General features: G+C 42.8%; 1 protein-coding gene across 8 annotated transcripts in view; it reads right to left on the bottom strand.

Annotated features, from left to right (window-relative positions):
• The window catches only part of myocd (myocardin), a 438,360-nt gene that overhangs the window by 15,600 nt on the left and 403,281 nt on the right, over positions 1–19,479 (bottom strand). For 7 of the 8 annotated variants that reach the window (XM_055653695.1, XM_055653690.1, XM_055653696.1 and 4 more), the window contains 4 exons: positions 15,659–15,834; positions 5,788–5,919; positions 3,757–4,013; positions 2,822–2,975 (listed from right to left, as the gene is read on the bottom strand). In XM_055653695.1, coding sequence (XP_055509670.1) covers positions 2,822–2,975; positions 3,757–4,013; positions 5,788–5,919; positions 15,659–15,834 — 719 coding nt within the window. The remainder of the gene's footprint in view (positions 1–2,821; positions 2,976–3,756; positions 4,014–5,787; positions 5,920–15,658; positions 15,835–19,479) is intronic. The other variant, XM_055653694.1, reaches the window with a different exon arrangement.

Below are 19,479 nucleotides of genomic sequence, written 5' to 3'. Positions count from 1 at the left end.
CCCTCTGCTCTAGAGCACTCCCCAGGGCATTACAATTCAATGTGTAGGTTCTGCCCATGCTAGATGCCCCAAAATACAACACCTCTCTGTTTTTAATTCCATCACCCATTCCTCAGCTCCCCTCGCCAACCGATCCAGTTCCTGCTGCAATTTTTCACAACCATCTTCACCATCCGCAAAACCACCCACGTTTGTGTCATCATCTCACAGCCACTGCACAAAAGGCAAAATGACAAGGAAACAAGCCACCTTTTTTATCTGCAGTAGAGGATGCCTGAGGACTGGGGTCCCCATGCATTAGAGGGTGCATGGGAACCGTGGGCCCCGGGTGGAAGACAAAGCGTATTGCTTATCTTGCCAAAAGCTATGTTGTGGACACACAGTTCTTGTGATCCATGAGTTTACTGTCTGCTCCTGAGGCTGGTCCTGATGCAATGCAGGGAGACCAGGAGCCAGTGCCTGGTGTTGGAGAGGAACGGCTGGAACAGGCTGGGGCCTGGCGTGGTCGTGGTCGAGGGAGACCAGGAACTGGGGAACCAGTGGGTGGGAGGGAGGCAATCAGCACTCAGAGGGAATGAACCAGATGTTAAACTATCAGGATTTCCACACGATCAGACTGTGGGCTATCAGGTTTTTGTAATCCAGTGTCTGGTTTCGAGTATTGTTGAGATGTGTGATTAGGGGAACCAGCAGATGGAGCCCTTTCAAAACTCATGAAGAACAGTTCAATCAGTTGACCAGTTTTACTCTCAGTTATATTTTGTACATTAAAAGAATGCTAAAAAGGATACAAATTATTGAATAAATTTCAGTACACAAGGTTCCAGTAATGTATTTACTTGCCAGCACAACTACTCAAGTTGAATGTCTTGCACATGACTTTGAACTGCCGACACGCCCCAGTCTTTGTTTTGTGTGCGTTCTGTGTGCAGTATCAGCTAAACATTGTAACCTGCCCACTAATAACACTTAATGACACAGCCAACAATGCTCTGCCTAGTGTGGTCGGAACTAACTCCTGCAGCTTTGCAAGGACTGACAGTTAGGGAGAGACAAAGGCAGAAGTGATAATGCTCATATTAATCAAATGCTGTCACTTCATGCTATTCCCGTTCTCATTTCATTCTACTTTCAGCAGACAACATAGGTGCTGAAATGCCTGCTTATTTTATCAGCTACATAGCTGATGAAACAATTAGTTCTATATTTAATATATGGGATAACATGGAGTGCACAAGATATGCCAGCAACATTAAATAAAACTTCTCTAACTTCAAGTAACCCTTGCTCTCCCACTCTCTCCACCCCTCCTCCGTCCTAGTTCTCTGACCAGTCTGACTATCCCCCCCGATTACATTTTATCTCAGTATACTTCATTATCACCTTCTCTTAGCTAACAATGATCTACTCTACTTTATCCTTGAACCACATCCACTTTGATGTCTCATTTTCACACCTCACACTTCCTTATCTCTGTCTCCTGCTCCCCTGACTCTCAGCCTGAAGATACGTTACCCATTTCTTCTCTCCAGAGATGCAGCCTGACCCGTTGAGTTACTTCACCATTTTGTGTCTATATTTGGTGTACACCAGCATCTGCAGAATGCAATGTCGCATGCAAATTCATTGCAGGACTGCACTGCAGCTAGCAGCATTCATTTTCAGGTGCAGAACATGCATACACTGTCTGCTGCAACTTCTAACACTGCCGATGTAAAGCTTGCTGAAAATGGAAGACTGCCCTTATATTCCATCTGCTTATATATCTGTTTGTGCCCACAACTGAGAATATCAATGTACAGTATGTATATCTGTATGAATCACAAGCGCAGTGAGATGCAATTAATCCCAGGAAATAACAAGACATTTACATGTATAGGTTACACTGGGGAAAACCTGGAGAAAACAAGGAAAATAAGCTGATGTAATTGTAGTACAAGCTCAGGCAGATCAAGTAAAACATTTTAGTAGAGTTTCTTCTTGTCTCCGTGGTGCCCGGAGGCACAGATTTGTTGACGCATCTGTATTCAACAAGAATTGTAAAGGGATATCGCAGCACAGTCATGCCCAAATATCTATATTTATTTAGTTTAGCTTTAGAGATACAGTATGGAAACAGGCCCTTTGGCCCATTGAGTCCACACTGAGCCATTCACACTAGTTCTGTTATTCCACTTTTGCATGCACAAACACACCAAGGGCAATTTACAAAGGCCAATCTATCCACAAACCCACTATATAATTATATAATTAGCTGCATTAAAAAGTATTTACATGCAGAGGAAAAATTGAAATACTGTAAAAGAAAGAGTATCTGGGTTTCCAAATTCCCGGCTGGTAACAAACGAACCCTTCAAAGGGTCTAGACGTGAAACGTCACCCATTCTTTCTATGCTGCCTGTCCCGCTGCGTTACTCTAGCATTTTGTGTCTTTCTTCGGTTTAAACCAGCATCTGCAGTTCCTTTCTACACAACAGCACACCTCACTGGCATTGAAATTTGAAGGGGTTCTTCCCAGTTCCCGACATAAGAACAGTGGGAAATTGGTCAAATTCCCAGATGCTTGAAAAGCAATTTGAATTCCTCCCTCAATCCACCCACCCACCCAATAGGAACAGCAATGCAAACCTTCGAAATGTAATCTGCAACAATATTAATCAATATGAAGTGGGATGTCTGGGTGTAACCCAAGTGCTCTTTTAGAAACTGAAAGGTAATGCATTGCTTTCATAACACATTTGAAATACAATACAATTCAAGTAAGATTTTACATTTACATCAGCATTTTTTTATTAAACACAGAACATGAGTTTCAATGTACCTTTAAATCATCCAGATTGGATGGAAGAGGTCCTGGCTTCAAAGGGCAGCAGGTGGTTTGACCTGGTATTGTGGATCTCACAGGAGATAGGCTGCTGCCTGGCATGGTAGTGGCTGAGGTGCATGTGTTTCTGGAAATCTGATCACCAGACTGCCTGTAAAAAGCATTCCAAATATTTATTTCATCCAGATGAACACATTCTGATATTGGAATATTTCCCCTTCCCCCCCCGAGGATGGTGTAAAATGTTGAATTTTGATCAACTGTTGTATCAGAAACATTCACGCTGCTTTCCCTTCAGCAATTAACCTGCCGAGCAATGTCCGCTTGAACTACAGTGCAGTAGCAATTAATACATTGCTAACAAGATAACCATTGAAACTAAAACGTACTCAGCCAACCTCAATTGCCGAATTGGAATTTGTTTGAATTGTATTCTATCTTTTAATATTTCAGAAGGCTAAAGAGCAAACAATGCAGAAAGGGAGCAACTTGGCCTTGACTGCTCACACTAAATGTGTGCTGAATTACACCATTGCAGGTCCTTCACCAATACACTGATCCCTGTTTTATTCATGTGAGTTGGTATGTGGGATTACTATAGATGGGTCTCGACCCGGAACGTCACCCATTCGTTCTCTCCAGAGATGCTGTCTGTTCCGCTGAGTTACTCCAGCATTTTGTGTCTAGATGGGTGTTCAGCGGTGAACATGGGCTGAAGAGCCTATTACTGTGTTGTGTGATTCTATGTACGTGGACAGGTACATGGATAGGAGAGGTTTGGAGGGGTATGGGCCAAACGCAGGCAGGTGGGACTCTGTGTAGCTGGGACATGTTGGCCAGTGTGGGCAAGTTGGGCCGAAGGGCCTGTTTCCACACTGTATGTCTCTATGACTATGACTCTATACAAGTGGGTAAGGCTTTAGTCTACTCACTTCATAGGAGTGGAGAGAATATTTTGATAGTTGTATTGATGTTGCTGGTGATGTTGTTGTTGGCTTAATATCTGCAGTTGGAGGAAGAGTTGTTGCTGTTGGAGAAGCCTGGCATAGGCCGAGTCCATCGGAGGGAGGGACTTCTCCGGTTTCTGATCTGGTGGAATGTACTGATGATACTTCAGTTTCTTCACCTTTGGCTTTGTGTCCTTTGGCTTCTTGTGTCGCTGGTTCTTCCCATCTGATGACGGCTTGGTCTAATTTTAATGGAAGAGATGAAAGGGAACATTTAATCTCATTTCAAGCAGTGCATTGTTTAGTAGACACAGTCAAACATTAAAACCTGTGGCTTTTCTTCCTCATTGTTCCTTCTACTGATCTCAGCACAAATTGAGGGAGTACTAGTGAGGGAGTTCAGCGTAGGTTTACAAGGTTAATTCCCGGGATGGTGGGACTGTCATATGCTGAGAGAATGGAGCGGCTGAGCTTGTATACTCTGGAGTTTAGAAGGATGAGAGGAGATCTGATTGAAACATATAAGATTATTCAGGGATTGGACACGTTAGAGGCAGGAAACATGTTCCCGAAGTTGGAGGAGTCCAGAAACAGGGGCTGCAGTTTAAGAATAAGAGGTAAGTCATTTAGAGCAGAGATGAGTACACACTTTTTCTACACAGAAAGTTGTGAGTCATTGGAATTCTCAGCCTCAGAGGGCTGTGGAAGCAGGTTCTCTGGATACTTTCAAGGGAGAGCTAGATAGGGCTCTTAAAGATAGCGGAGTCAGGAGATATGGCGAAGAAGGCAGGAATGGGGTACTGATTGTGGATGATCAGCCATGATCACATTAAATAATGTGCTTGAAGGGCCAAATGGCCTTCTCCTGCACCTATTGTCTATTGTCTAAACCAAATTAAGTCCATCTGCAGTAAAGCTGGGAATCTAGTTTGCTTTTTAATGGAGCTGCCCATAGGTATTCCGAATACAATTTACACCACAATGCGATGGGTTTTATGCACTAAAATGGAATGCCTGGTAAGGTGGTGAGCTTATGTCTCATCTCAGGGGACGAGTTGAGCAATTCTTTTTCACCTCCACACCAAAGCTAACATTATGATCTGCAAGTTGGACATGAATGAGTGAACTGAATCCAAGACGCTGCAAAGTGAGTCCCACTCATCAGATGTTTCAAGTCTGGTGTTTACCCCAACTTCCCTCTGATGTTCTTCATTGCCACCCACATCAGTTGCCACGGAATGCCTCACTCTGCACCCTGGCCTTTTGTGCAAGTTTTCTCTTGTATTTTCATCTCCAGCTGCTATTGCAAAAGCAGTTTGTATTTTTCAAGCAGCCTCTCATGTCTGAAATGCTAATTCATGGATGTGATCCTCAATATTTTGGAACAGAAATTAAACGCCATTCGCCATTAGAAATTAGATTAGAGAATACATGTTGCTGTCGGAATAGTGATTTAAGAGTGTGGAGCGATTGTAATACGAGTTTGTATATCTGCTTCTGAGGTTAGGATGCAAATAATCTGCTTCTGAGGCTAGGATGCAAATAATCGCCTGGGTTGGGCGCCATCTTGGATATGGGGTGTCACATTTACACATTTCCTGCAATGTTTTAAAAAGAAAACAAAGGTTCCTTCAATTCATCTTTCTTTTTTTTTAATTTGTTTATTAGAAGTAAGTACAATACTGTGGTACCTTTTATCAGGTGCCAACGATATGTTGGCACGATACAGTCTATGTACAGCTTCATTTTTTTGTTTTGAAAGCGAGAAAAAAAGAAAGACTAGATAATAGAGAATAGAAAAACAAGTGCTGTGAGAAAAAAAAAGAAAAAGAGAGAGAAAAGAAGTAAGAGAGAAGAAAGAGAGAGAAAAAGAATGGAAAAGGAGCTAGGTATTTATATTCAATTCATCTTTCTAATCAAGTTTTGTTTTACACTTCCTTTTGCATTATTTCCATAATAATATTTAACAGCTCATTCTGTTGCCTTCATGTAGTAAGGTGAATAATTTGGGCTTACTTTAACTATTGCAGGCACTGGGATTGGTGTGGAAACTTGACCATTCAGCTGGTTTTGGCTTCCTGGCTGTCTGATCTGGTTATTAGGTGTACATCTGTTTAAGTCACACTGCTGGGAGAGGTGAGGAAGATACTGCAAAGCAAAATGGAAACGGTTAGTAGGCTGTGTGCTTCCAAATTGTCCCTTCAATGTCATATTAAATTTATGACCTTGTAGGTTATATACCCCCACATACATAACCCAGGAATAAATTATGGAGCAGATTGTAGAATTAGTAGCCTTTGTTTTCAAGATGTGTGTTGAGATAATTCATGTTAGCTGATATACTGATTCTATTGGATATCTTAGGAACAATTTGACCCATTTATACCCAAGTGTTGTGAAACTGCCGATATGTTTATTTAGTCAAAATCTGTGGTGCATTACTGTAATCTCAAGCACATTGCCTATTTTTTTTAAAAATTATTAGACTGAACAATTTTCTATATTCCTGTATCAATTTTAAGAATCAGATTATATTAAGACCAATTAATATTTAATGAGAAGGGAAATTAAAGGGAATGGGAAGGGGATTTAAAGTGAACACCTTCGCCCAGTCCGCCTGGACCGACCTGATCTCACTTCAATTCCCCTTCGCATTCCCACACTGACTTTTCTGCCCTAGGCCTCCTCCATTGTCAGAGTGAGGTCAAACGCAAATTGGAGGAACGGCATCTCATATTTTGCTTGAGCAGCTTACAACCCAGTGGTATGAATATTGATTTATCCAACCAAGCAACCCCTGCTTTCTCCCTCTCTCCATCCCTCCCCCACCCAAGCCGTACCAGCTTCAAAGTCGTCTTCTTAAGTCCCATTGTCAATACTTGTCTTTACCTAGGTCACAGCTAACAATGGCCCGTTTCCTTTAACATGGTTATTTTTTTGCATAACTTTCATTAATTTGTTCCATATCTCTCTACACAACTGTCTATATCTCTTGTTTCTATTTCTCCTGTCTCTCAGTCTGACGAAGGGTCTCAACCTGAAATGTCACCAATTCCTTTTCTGCAGAAATGCCGTCTGATCCCACTGAGTTACTCCAGCTTTTTGTGTCTTTCCAGCAAGTTTTGCTTTGATTGAACTAGCCATGGTTTGTATTCAGGCAGGGATTGGCACTCAGCATGATCAGAAGCTTGTAAAGTCTACAGGACTGTTCTGTTGGGAGGAGGAGAATTTGCCCTGACCAAATATGGTGGGTATGCTGCATGAGGTGCGATTAAGTAGCCAAGGGCTGTATCCTCTGAAGTTTAGAGGAATGAGATGGGAACAATAAAATTTACAAAATTCTTACAGGGTGGCACAGTGGTGCAGTTTGTAAAGCTGCTGCTTCATGGAGCCAGAGAGCCCGTTTGATCCTGACCTCGGGTGCCGATGGCATGGAGTTTGCACGTTTTCCTTGTGACCATGTGGGTTTTCTCCGAGAGCTCTGGTTTCCTCCCACATTTCGAGGGTGTGTGGGATTGTAGGTCTCTGTGAATTTACCCTAGCACGAAGGGAGTGGAAGAGAAAGTGGGACAACATAGAACCAGGGTGAACAGGCGATGAATGGTCAGCTAGGATTCAGTGCGCTGAAGGGCCCGTTTCCATGCTGTATCTCCGATCTAAACCTGATCGGCTGGGTGCAGCAAGTACATATTCCTGCCTGAGGAGTCTAGAACTAAGGGTCAGAGTCTCAGACTAAAGGATAAGCTATTAAGGATACAAATTTGAAGACATTTGTTTTTTTCATAAGTTAGTGAATCTTTGAAAGTCTTCATTCAGGAGGGCTACAGAGGCTCATCAAATTCACTTAAAGCAGAGATTGATAAATTTCTGGATATTAAGGAAACCAGAAGATGTAGGGATGATAGGAGATGGCACTATGATAGAAGATCAGTCATAATCCCGATTAATGACACGTCAGACTTAAAGGGCCAGATGGCTACTCCTGCTCGTATTTCTTGAGCCCTTTGATTCAGTATCAATTTCTCTAGTACATGTTAATGGAAGAACAAGCAGACTGTGTACAAAACAAGGGATGCAGCATAAAATGGGGAGAGGAAAAATGGTAGAGATGTCTTAGCCGTAGACAGCATTCATTAAAGGTCTTCAGAGAGGAACTGCCCTTCATTCTTCTTAGTGAGGATGATGTAGGCCATCTGGAGTTCATGAAAGAGCTGCTCTTTATTAAAATATGTAGTAACATTGTGTCTTTACCCGATGAGTTTAAAATGCTTGAATGCAATCTATCTTGACCAGGGGGTTAGAGTTCTTTTGAGTTTATTTAATTTTGCAGGTTTTTCTAATTTAAATATACCTATTTCATTACTCATCTCACATCCCCCATTTTATCTCCTTGATAAACACAAAAGTGAAGCAATTTTATATTTCTTTCATCGTCCTCATTTATTGCAATATATTCCCATTTGTCCTTTAATGGCCCTGGCGACATCGCAACCTCCCAATATACCATAGCCACAACTCCAACTGCATGAGAAGAGTGTTGCTGAATGATGGATAGGACAACTGCATTAGTGGACGTAGAGGTGATTCACCAGGATGTTGCCTGGGATGGAAAATGCCAACATCCGAATACTAATTGGATAGAAGTGGTAGATAAAGGCTTCTGAGGGAATTAAGTTCCTACAACTTATACAGGACTCTTCAATATATCCTCAAGAGGATGACTCAGAATTGGATTTAACAAAGGAAATTAAAGTGAGAAGATATGAATAAGTGACTAATGGCATGTTGGCCTTCATTGCGAGAGGATTTGAGTTTAGGAGCAAGGAGGTCCTACTGCAGTTGTACAGGGCCCTGGTGGGACCGTACCTGGAGTATTGTGTGCAGTTTTGGTCTCATAGTTTGAGGAAGGACATTCTTGCTATTGAGGGAGTGCAGCGTAGGTTCACCATCAGTCCTGGGATGACAGGACTGACATATGATGAAAGAATGGAACGACTGGACTTGTAATCACTGGAATTTAGAACGATGAGAGGGTATCTTATAGAAACATATAAACGCTGAAGGGATTGAACAGGCTAGATGCAGGAAAACCAGGGGTCACAGTTTAAGAATAAGGGGTAGGCCATTTAGGACTGAGATGAGGAACAACATTATCACCCAGAGAGTTGGGAATCTGAGGAATTCTCTGCCACAGAAGGTGGTGGAGGCCAATTCACTCAAGAGAGTTAGATTTACCTCTTCGGGCTAACAGAATCAAGGGATATGGGGAAAAAGCAAGGATGGGGCCCAGATTGTGGATGATCAGCCATGATCATATTGAATGGTGGTGCTGGCTTAAATGGCAGAATGGCCTCCTCCTGCAACTATTTTCTATGTTTCTATATATATATATGAGGCAAAGCAGGAGATTTTGTACAATATGTCGGGATTAGGGATTAGTAGGTAGAAGGAACGTAACTAATTAAGGAATACAAAATAGTAAAATATTTTATGTACATGCAAGTAAAGGAAGGAGAGGATGTACTTCGGGTCAATAAAGGACAAACAGGAATATATCAATAACTGAGGGTGATGACATAAATATGAAATCATTGTTTCACTTTGGTATTTATCAAGGATATCAAATTGAGTAATAAAATAAGTATATTTTAAATAATAAATTACATTTAAAAAAAACGAAATAAACTAAAAAACTCAAGAACTGTTATTCCCAGGTCCAGATGGATTGCATCCAAGTATTTTAAAAATAAACTGGTGATGACACAATGTTACTACACATATTTAATAGTTTATTAGAAGAAGGTGCCATGCCAGAGGGCTCTCAGATAACTAAAGTAATACCTACATTGGGGAAGGGGAAGAGAACATGTCCAGGAAGCTATAGACCAGGCATCTTTTAAAATAAAATCGGTAATGGGAAAAGTAATGGCATCCCTATGAAGTCAGAGAACAGGGGAACAACTTGTCATGAAAAGTATTACGATCACAGTCTAGTTTTAAACAATAAATAGCGTATTTGACCAATCTTGTTGAATGTTTTGAGGAGGAAACAGGGAATGGAGTGGAGGCTATTTATCTTGATCTTCAATAAACTGTTGTTAAGTTGTTCCATCATTGATCAATGCACACCAGAGAATGCAGAGTCAGGAGTTAAGGGGCAGAATGGGCAATGAGTTGTTCTGGAGTGAGATCAGAAAGTGAGACCAGCTCCTTGGAGTGGAAGGTGATGTTCCACAAGGATCAGTGCTGGGACCACTGCTGTTCCTAATTCAGATTAACTATTTAGACTCCGTTATCAAGAGCACAATTTGTAAAAATACTGAAGAGAACTGCATCAAAGTACTAGAGGACATTAAAGACTTATTAAAGTGTAGTAAATATATTTATTTGATGAGAGTCCGATGAGGCAGACAAACAGAGTACAAATTCAACAATCATTTAAAGTCACAACAAAGCCACAGAAAGTTGCTCACCAAGTATTTGATTTTTTTTTAAATATAGAGGGCGCAAATCAGGAGAAGAAGAATGATGTGAAATAGATCTAATATTGTTTAGACTACACTTTGAGTACTCTGCTCATTTATGGTTGCTATTATTATCAACAAGGTATGAAGGCATCAAAGAATGTGCTAAGGAGGTTTATGGGCCTGTACTACTTGCCGATTTATTTAGGCGTAGCAGGTCATCGATAAACCGGCGACAACCCACGTCATCCTGGCGACAATCTAAGACAGCACCTACATCAGGAGAAGTCAAGCTACACTCATTGGCATCAAACTCACTGTCGCCAAAACATTCTAACATGTTGAAAATTTAGCAGCGACCAGAAAGACACTACGACTTTTTGTGCGACTGAGGAGACGACTCCCGACGATCACTGGCGAACATGTGGCGACAAACTAGTCGCCTGTAGTTGCCTAAAAAATTGCCTAAGTGGGACAGGCCCATTACTAGAATTACATCAGAAATATAATTCATTCATTCACCATTGTTGAAAACATTAGTGATGCAGTGATGCTGGTTTCCATCGGGAACGGTGATGGATGCACCACACATCTCTGTCCTCCAGTTCCTGCGGACCTCCGCCGCTGGAAGTATAGGATTTTGCTGTATGTGCTTTATTATCCTTCCTTATGCCCCTGTCCCACTTAGGAAACCTGAACGGAAACCTCTGGAGACTTTGCGCCCCACCCAAGGTTTCCATGCAGTTCCCGGAGGTTGCAGGTTGCAGGTAGTGGAAGCAGGTAGGGGGACTGACAAAAACCTCCCACCTTAAGAGTGGGAGTTGGAGAGATGCGACAAAGAGAAGCTGACACAACTTACAGCTGGTTTGTTTCTTAAAGTGCATTTTCCTGCAGCTGATTCCCAGCACAAGGCGCCAGAGATTAGGCAGTTCTCCTTTAAGTTGCAGTGCAGCTCCGCTCACTGGACTTGTGAATGCTTGCTACTGCAAGAATAGATTGTGTCTTCCACAAGGCAGGCACGGGCTAATGAAGAACATGCCCGAAGGGCTGAATGGCCTACTCCTGCACCTTTTTTCTATGTTTCTATGCAAGTGATGTTCAGACATGTTTTGCACATGATTCCACCAACATGTCTGGACACCGTATGTTAGCAGATCATGTGCGTGACGAATCTGAAGGTAACAGAGCAAAGATTGTGTTCCACGTACTACTGTAAGCCTTCATCTCAGCATATTTAACAATTTAAAGTGAAACTCGTAAATACTCGACATGGCAGGTTGTTTTATCCTGAAACCTGAGAGTGCACAAGAACACAAATATATACAGATGCAGGTACACAAACATGTGAACATACATGCATACAAACATAGAAGACACTTGCTCACATATCATGAGAAATTCTCATGTTGGCACACTATCTGCTGTTCTCATTTTATTTTTAAAATATTTTGAATGGAATATCTCCATCAATGAGCATTTCAAAGACTTTAAAGCCTGAATTGTGTTTCATCAACAACATACCCAGGACCGCTAATATTAAGGATAATAGTAAGTTTTCAATCAACGTAACGTGTGCATGAAAACGGTTTCATTTAGTTTAGAGATACAACGTGGCAAGAGGTCCCTTGGTCCACCTGGTCCATGCCGACCAGCGATCCCCGCACACTAACACTATCCTACATACACTAGAGACCATTTACAATTCTATCAATTCTACGAGTGTGGGCGGAATCCGGAGCTCCCGGAGAAAACCCACACAGGTCACGAGGAGAATGTACTAAGTACATGCAGACAACACCCTTAGTCAGGAACAAGCCATGATCTCTGGCGCTGTGAGGCAGCAACTCTACCGCTGCGCCACCGTGCCGCCTGCTTCCCTTCCAGTTTTGCTTCCAGATTATTTTTCTCTCTTTGCCCGATTTCATTTGCATTTTTCCCCTATTGTCATGTTCATTCCGCTTATTCTTCCCCGTTTCAATGGTCTCTGAGAAGCAATTACAGGTTGACATTGCAGGCTTAAGGACACACATCTTTAGTAACCCTCCTTCTGAACCTCACAAATAAAAGCACTTCAAAACAACCCCCGCCAAGCACACGAATGGAAAGAAATCCTCCTCAGTCTTCTCATTGTCTTCTAACCAAGAGATGGATATGTTTGGGATAGGAAGGGTGTGAACCCATTGGAGAGAGTGCAGAGGGAATTGTGTAGGAAGTAACTGCAGACGCTGGCTTAAACCAAAAGCGCGCGAAAAACCCCTCCCCACGCCAACGTGACTGAGGTAGCCAATGTGAGGGTTTGACTACCCCAAGGCACCAGCAGGGGTCGCTACACCTTTCTTCCAGACTTCTCAGTTCTATTGTGAGCATGTCTCCTCTTGCTTGATTTTCACTGTTTGAGACATTGTTGCATATATATTTTCCCACATTGTGAATCATTCCCACATGAATCTACAACATTACTTCTCAGTCGTCTCCTTTTTTACGCATATATTTCTCCAAGCTTTCATTGGTCTGGTGTTCCTTCTCTGGTTTAAATATTTCCTTTCTCACTTTGGCATTCTGTGGGATGGCCTGATCACAGCACTATAGCGTTTAGTGCAGGGGTGGGCAACCTTGTTCTGCATAGGGGTGGAACGCATGTGTGTGAGCGGATGGCAGGCCGCATCTATCACATGTACAGTTGGATCTCGCACCATCCCTCCCCGGATGGCAGGGATCAAATCACGTGTTCACAGAAGGTAGAGAAAAAAATGCTGGAGAAACTCAGCGGGTAAGACAGCTTGATGCGCTCCTTGCATGTCTCACCCGCTGAGTTGCAGCATTTTTGTCTACCTTCGATTTTTCCAGCATCTGCAGTTCTTTCTTAAACGTGTTCACAGAAGGTGCGCGGCTGTGCTGGCGGCTTTGCGCAGGATGCGGTACAGCCAGAGCTTGGCCGCTGCTTGGGGCGTTGCTGCTCGGGGCGCTGCTGCTCGGGGCGCGCTGCTGCTCGGGGCGCTGCTGCTCGGGGCGCTGCTGCTCGGGGCGCTGCTGCTCGGGGCGCTCAGGGGCTGGATGATTACGAGGAAAAAATTCCGCCTGCGGGCCAAATGATTTTGGGTTACGGGCTGCATTCGGCCCGGGGGCGTAGGTTGCCGACCTCTGGTTTAGAGAATGATTTGCCATTATTTATGCTTTCTAATGATTACAGGTCAACAGTTTACCTGCTCTATCTTCCGAAAGCAACCTGAACAAGAAAACACTGCTGCAAAAAAACATAACACAGGCAAAGGATGTCCTATGTTGTACGCTGATTTAACGATATAAATTTTGCATGTACTGGTGACAGAGTGCAGGACAATGGCTCAATAAATAGTTTCTATTTAAATGATACTTTGGATCAAAAGGAAATGTGCAGTACAAGCCAAGCGTTGCAGCATGGAACAGCCTTCCTGGCCACCGGAGGGGGACAAATCCTGTATTAGATAAACAGCTTGGATGGAAATGTAGATAGGGTGGTTAAAAGTGTGCAGATGACACCAAAATTGCTGGAGTTGTAGACAGGGCGGAGGCGTGTCAACGTGTACAACAGGATAGAGATCAGCTGCTGAAAGGTTTGGAGAAGTGGCAGATGGAGTTTAATCTGAACACGTGCAAGATTTTGCGATTTGGAAATTCGAATGCAAAGAGAAAGTATGCAGTTCATGGCAGGACCATTACAAACACTGATGTGGGGGTCCATGAAAGTGTCAACACAAGTAGATAGAGGGGTAAATGCCTTCACCGGTCAGGGCATCTATAAAAAACAAAAACTCTGATCTTGTTATCTTCCAGTTTGGTTGCTGAGAACAAAGCGGGTGCATCGGACCTATAATGAATACTTTTATAACTTTGTCTGCCCTCTACACGTGGCGACTCTTTGAGTACTCTCTCTATTTCATGCAAAACAAAGAATTTCATTGTACCTAACCACGTGTGACAATAAAATATCATCATCATACATCATTTACAGATCACCAAAACGCATTAGTAATCATGAATCATAGCAACTCATGTGGCCTTACCTGCTTCTCCTATTAGGCAAAGAGCACATTTCTCTAGCGAGAGTGCCGTATTTTGCATGCGGGCATCAAAACAGTGAATGGTAGGGCTCTGGGGAGTGTTGTAGAGCAGAGGGATCTAGGAGTGCAGGTGCATGGTTGCTTGAAGGTGGAGTCACAGGTAGATTGTGTGGTCATAAAGTCTTTTGGCACACTGGCCTTCGTCAGTCAGAGTATAGAGTATAAAAGTTAGGAGGTCATGCTGCAGTTGCACAAGACTTTGGTGAGGCTGCATTTAGAGTATTGTGTTCAGTTCTGGGCACCGTTTTATAGGAAAGATGTTGAGGAGCTGGAATGGGTACAGAGAAGATTTATGAGGATGTTGCCAGGACTAGAGGGTCTGAGCTATAGTCAGAGGTTAAGTCAGCTGGGTCTCTATTCCTTGGAGCACAGGAGGATGAGGGATGAGCTTTTTGAGGCGTATAAAATCGTGAGAGGAATAGATCGGGTAGATGCACAGAGTCTCTTGTCCAGAGTAGGTGAATCGAGGACCAGAGGATATAGGTTTAAGGTGAAGGGGAAAAGATTTAATAGGAATCTATGGGGTAGCTTTTTCACACAAAGCGCGGTGGGTGTATGGAACAAGCTGGCAGAGGAGGTAGTTGAGGCAGGGACTATCCCAACATTTAGGAAGCAGTTAGACAGGTACATGGATAAGACAGGTTTGGAGGGATAAGGACCAAACGCGGGCAGGTGGGACTAGTGTAGCTGGGATATGTTGGCCAGTGTGGACAAGTTTGGCCAAAGTGCCCGTTTCCATGCTGTATGACTAAAACATTATGAACCTCAAACAATGCCACCAGGATATTTAATGCCATGAATATGGTAATAATTTAAAAGTAAATTAAATTATAAAGGAAGCTCTCATATAGCGAGTTAGCATGCTGGAGGCATGTAAGCTTTGCTCTGACTCCATGCGCTTAACCTCATTCTGAATGACTTCCCACCCAACTTATGCTGCACAGTTTGAAACAATGCATTAATAAAACCCCTCAAAATGAATTTAAAAGTACTTTATTATTAGCTCATACTACAATGCACAAGAGCCAGAAGGATTATGTTGTCAGCAGGGAAGTACCAAGGACTGTCTCAATCTACGGTGGACTTGGGAACTAGATCCTATACAAAGACTTGAAGTGTGTCTTGTCCACAGAGGCCACCAGTGGCATTGGTCTATACATAATGCAGCAACTTGATGACATTACGAATGTATAGACTTGATAATACTATTAAGGTAAAGAAAGCAAGGTAGTGTCTTGTAAGTCTTGGATGTTTTGTTTGTGATTCAATGTTATTTTTGTAATTAACAAAGATGCCTTCGCAGGTAAAGCAGCCTCGACGTACCTGTATTGTAGTGGTTGCAAGAGGTGATGATGACTCAGTGAACTTTGTTTCTGGAAGCAAACTCTCTGATCCCTGGGATTCCTGACTTCTGGGTTGTTCTGGAGATAGAGCGTCATTGCTGCTGTCTTCTTCGAAGGAAAATGTGTCGGGGGCTTTAGGGAAGTTAACTTGGCCAACTGTTGACAAAAGAGAAACCATAATGTCAGCAAACTATTTTTTCAACTCTCAGGAACAATAACTTTCAACATGTGTTTGACTTTCTAATGAGCCAAATAAATACATAAGATATTTGTACTCAAATGTGTCCTTGAGCTACTTTGACATCGAAGGAAAATGCAATATCAAAACTGAATGCCTAATTCTCAAGTTACTTCAACAGAATTATTGAAATATTTTTCCGTTTCCCACACATCTTTTTGCCTATAATAATGGAACCTAGAACTAGCATTAAGACACTGATCTCATAGATCACTCTCTTTCAGAAGACACTTGATTTTTGTTTCACAAATTGTAACGGGTATAGCATGGACCCAATAGCAGCACAGAGTAGTAACACAGGAATGGGTACACCGTACTCACACAGAGGCTCAGGATTGAGCAAGGGTTCCCAAGAGGGGCAGGCAGGAGACGTAGTCGGGGTAGCGGAAGGTCCGGTAACCAGGAGATCCAACACACAATGCAAACAAACCAGCGAGGGACAGACGAAAGGACGGAATGGTCAGGGGCAGGCAGGTTCGAATCCGTGTAGGCAGTCGGGAAATCGCTGGAGAGTCTTGCATGAATGCTGAGAACAATCTGGCTCTGTGTGAATGGTGAGGAGAGTCTATATACCGGGTTAATTGGTGATCAGAGGCAACTGAGTGCAACAGGTGAGGAGAGTTGGGCGATGAGAGGGGAGTGGCAGGCAGGCAGGTGAGGAGAAGGAGGGACCGGTGGAAAATTACCGGGAGGTGAAGTGGATGAGAATGAGGAGAGGGCAGACTGTGACACAAATCACTTCATGCATCTGCTTAAAACCGGCATGGGGTCTTTACCGTATCGGAAGGAACTGCAGATGCAGTTTTAAACCAAAGATAAACACAAAATGCTGAAGTATATCAGCAGGTTAGGCAACATCTCTGGACTAAAAGAATAGGTGGCATTTGTGGTCGAGAGCCTTCTTCAGTGAAGTCTGAGTTACTCCAGCATTTTGTGTCTATCTAGGAAGTCTTTACTTCCTGGTTCAACGGGTGGATTGTGTGGAGAGGATCCAGAGGTCTGGGGATCTGCCCCATTGGGGAAAAGAGCTTGCGCAATTAAAGGTTGACTTTGCACTGAGGGGTGTTGCTGGCAGTGGTGCTAATGCCAACAATATACAATAACCACTTTGCAGGCTCCCAAGGTTCACACAGTGTTGTCCCTGGGGCGCTCGGTGACAGGTGAACCCAGTGCACTGTGGCCTCATTTCCCTCAGGTACATTACATGGGGAAGGACCTCATCCCATGAAAAACACGTTAGTGTTCCAAGGATGACATATAAAGTGAGGAGTCGAAAACACAAAATCACCCACAAGTGACCCAAGGACAAACATCTATTCACAGTTTCATGATAATGGAAATACTGTTTTAGCTTATTTTATAGCTATAATACCACAGAATAGACAATAGACAATGCAGGAGTAGGCCAGTCGGCCCTTCGAGCCAGCACCGCCATTCATGGCTGATCATCCACAATCAGTACTGCCTTCTCCCCATATCCCCTGACACCACTATCTCTAAGAGCTCTATCTAACTCTATCTTGAAAGCATCCAGAGAATTGGCCTCCACTGCCTTCTGAGGCAGAGAATTCCACAGATTCACAACTCTCCGGGTGAAAAAGTGTTTCCCCGTCTCCGTTCTAAATGGCCTACCCCTTATTCATAAACTGTGGCTCCTGGTTCTGGACTTCCCCAACATCGGGAACATGTTTCCTGTCTAATCCTCTAATAATCTTATATGTTTCATTAAGATCCCCTCTCATCCTTCTAATTTCCAGTGTATACAAACACAGTCGCTCCTTCTTTCAACATATGACAGTTCCGCCATCCCGAACTTAACCTCGTGAACCTACTCCCACACTCCCTCAATAGCAAGAATGTCCTTGGAGACCAAAGAAGACATTGATTTGGCCCATCAGATCTATACCGTCTCATGTTACATTGTCAGGGGATCAATAAATGTGCCATTTTTAATTCACATCAATAAATCAGCCCCATTCAGCAATAGTGCTACCAAAACACTGCAAAGAATTCAGTAATGATTATTGCAAAAATGTAACTAAGTACAACAATGGAAACTGTTTTCATAAACTTGCACCATCAGATGGTAATTGTACCCATTTTCAAAGTCTTGGGTTGGCATTAATCTGCATCTGGGATCTCGAACCTGCTTTCCATCTCTCGATGCAACACTTTGCAGCTGTGCAGCATTCTTTGGAAAATGAACAGGGCAATTTATTTCACTGAAACCGATCACATAGTTATTTAGCAAAGTTAGCCAATAGTGAGCAGGAAGCACACTTCAGACAGCTTTTTGTACGAATTAAAAGTCAAATCCCCAAACTGTCTTCGATGCTTATGGTAGTGTACATGCAGTGACATCAGCTTTTTAACCGGGTGCAATCATCAGGTCAGGCACAGTCTTGTATTGCCATTGAAACAGAGTGGTCTGAGAGGGCCGTCAGTCATGCAAGTCTTCCATGTGGCTGTGTAGCCTCACTGGGTGGTTTTCCTGCAATACTGGGAGGGCTTGGTGGAAAATACAAATCCAAAGGAATGTTCCGATGGAATTGTCATCTTACAATAATTTATAACAGATTTGAAACCAAAACAGTGCTACTGTGCAGTGTAAGAACGTTCAAATCAGAAACAGACACTTTCATTGATATTATTTACATGTATACGCATCTGAAACTAGCAAATTGTGAATCATTTTAACATTCATTTATTTCTTTGCCTGATTTCATGCCCATTCTTTATCAGATACATTTGGCACATCCTACTCGCTCAGTTTGAAGAAGGGTCTCGACCTGCAACGCCACCTATTCCTTTTCTCCAGAGATGCTGTCTGACCCTCTGAGTTACTCCAGCTTTTTGTGTCTATTTACTTGCTTAGAACTCTATTCATGACACCACTCATTTGGATGTCTTTTAACAATCATTGGACGAACATTTGCTTAACTGAGCCTTTAAAAAGTATGATCTGAGAATTATGTCAATAGTCAAGACATTTCCTGCATATTATTAGACAAAAACTGCATGGCACCGACCAAATGTACATTAAAGTGGCACTAATTCTGGGGGAGTTAGCTCCTGTTGATAATATCACCCAGTCTATGCCGTGTGAGTTGTTCTTGTATCTCAGCACTGTTTTGCCGTATCTACTTCACCCTGGTGAAGTCCACAGTGGTTCAATGTCTAATATTCATTTCCGGGGGTTCAACACATTGGCAAAAGTGGTGCTGGTCACTCAACGAGGAAGAAGCTTCGATTAATGCTGAAAGCTCAACGACAGCATCACTTGAAAGGATGGGTGTGTGTACCCTGCACAGAGTTCTACACAACAATGTGCAAAACTGACGTCAGGTAAACTAAGATTCCACTCGCTGCACCACCAGATGGTTTTTAAATAAGTTCTCCTTCAAAATGTAATTGTTGTAATAAACCTCGTCGCTTGTAAAGCGGTTGCACGCGCATCAGTTGAGGAATTAGTAAAAAAAAACTGGAGCAAAATGTTTGCCAAAAGAGACAGGAACCAGCCCTTCACATGGAGCTGCTCCTGAAGATGGGACTCAACACGGAAC

Source organism: Leucoraja erinacea, chromosome 23 (assembly GCF_028641065.1).
Source record: "Leucoraja erinacea ecotype New England chromosome 23, Leri_hhj_1, whole genome shotgun sequence".
Taxonomy (NCBI): Eukaryota; Metazoa; Chordata; class Chondrichthyes; order Rajiformes; family Rajidae; genus Leucoraja; species Leucoraja erinaceus.
The sequence above is the reverse complement of the archived record's forward strand: the minus strand, read 5'-3'. Positions and strand labels throughout refer to the sequence as shown.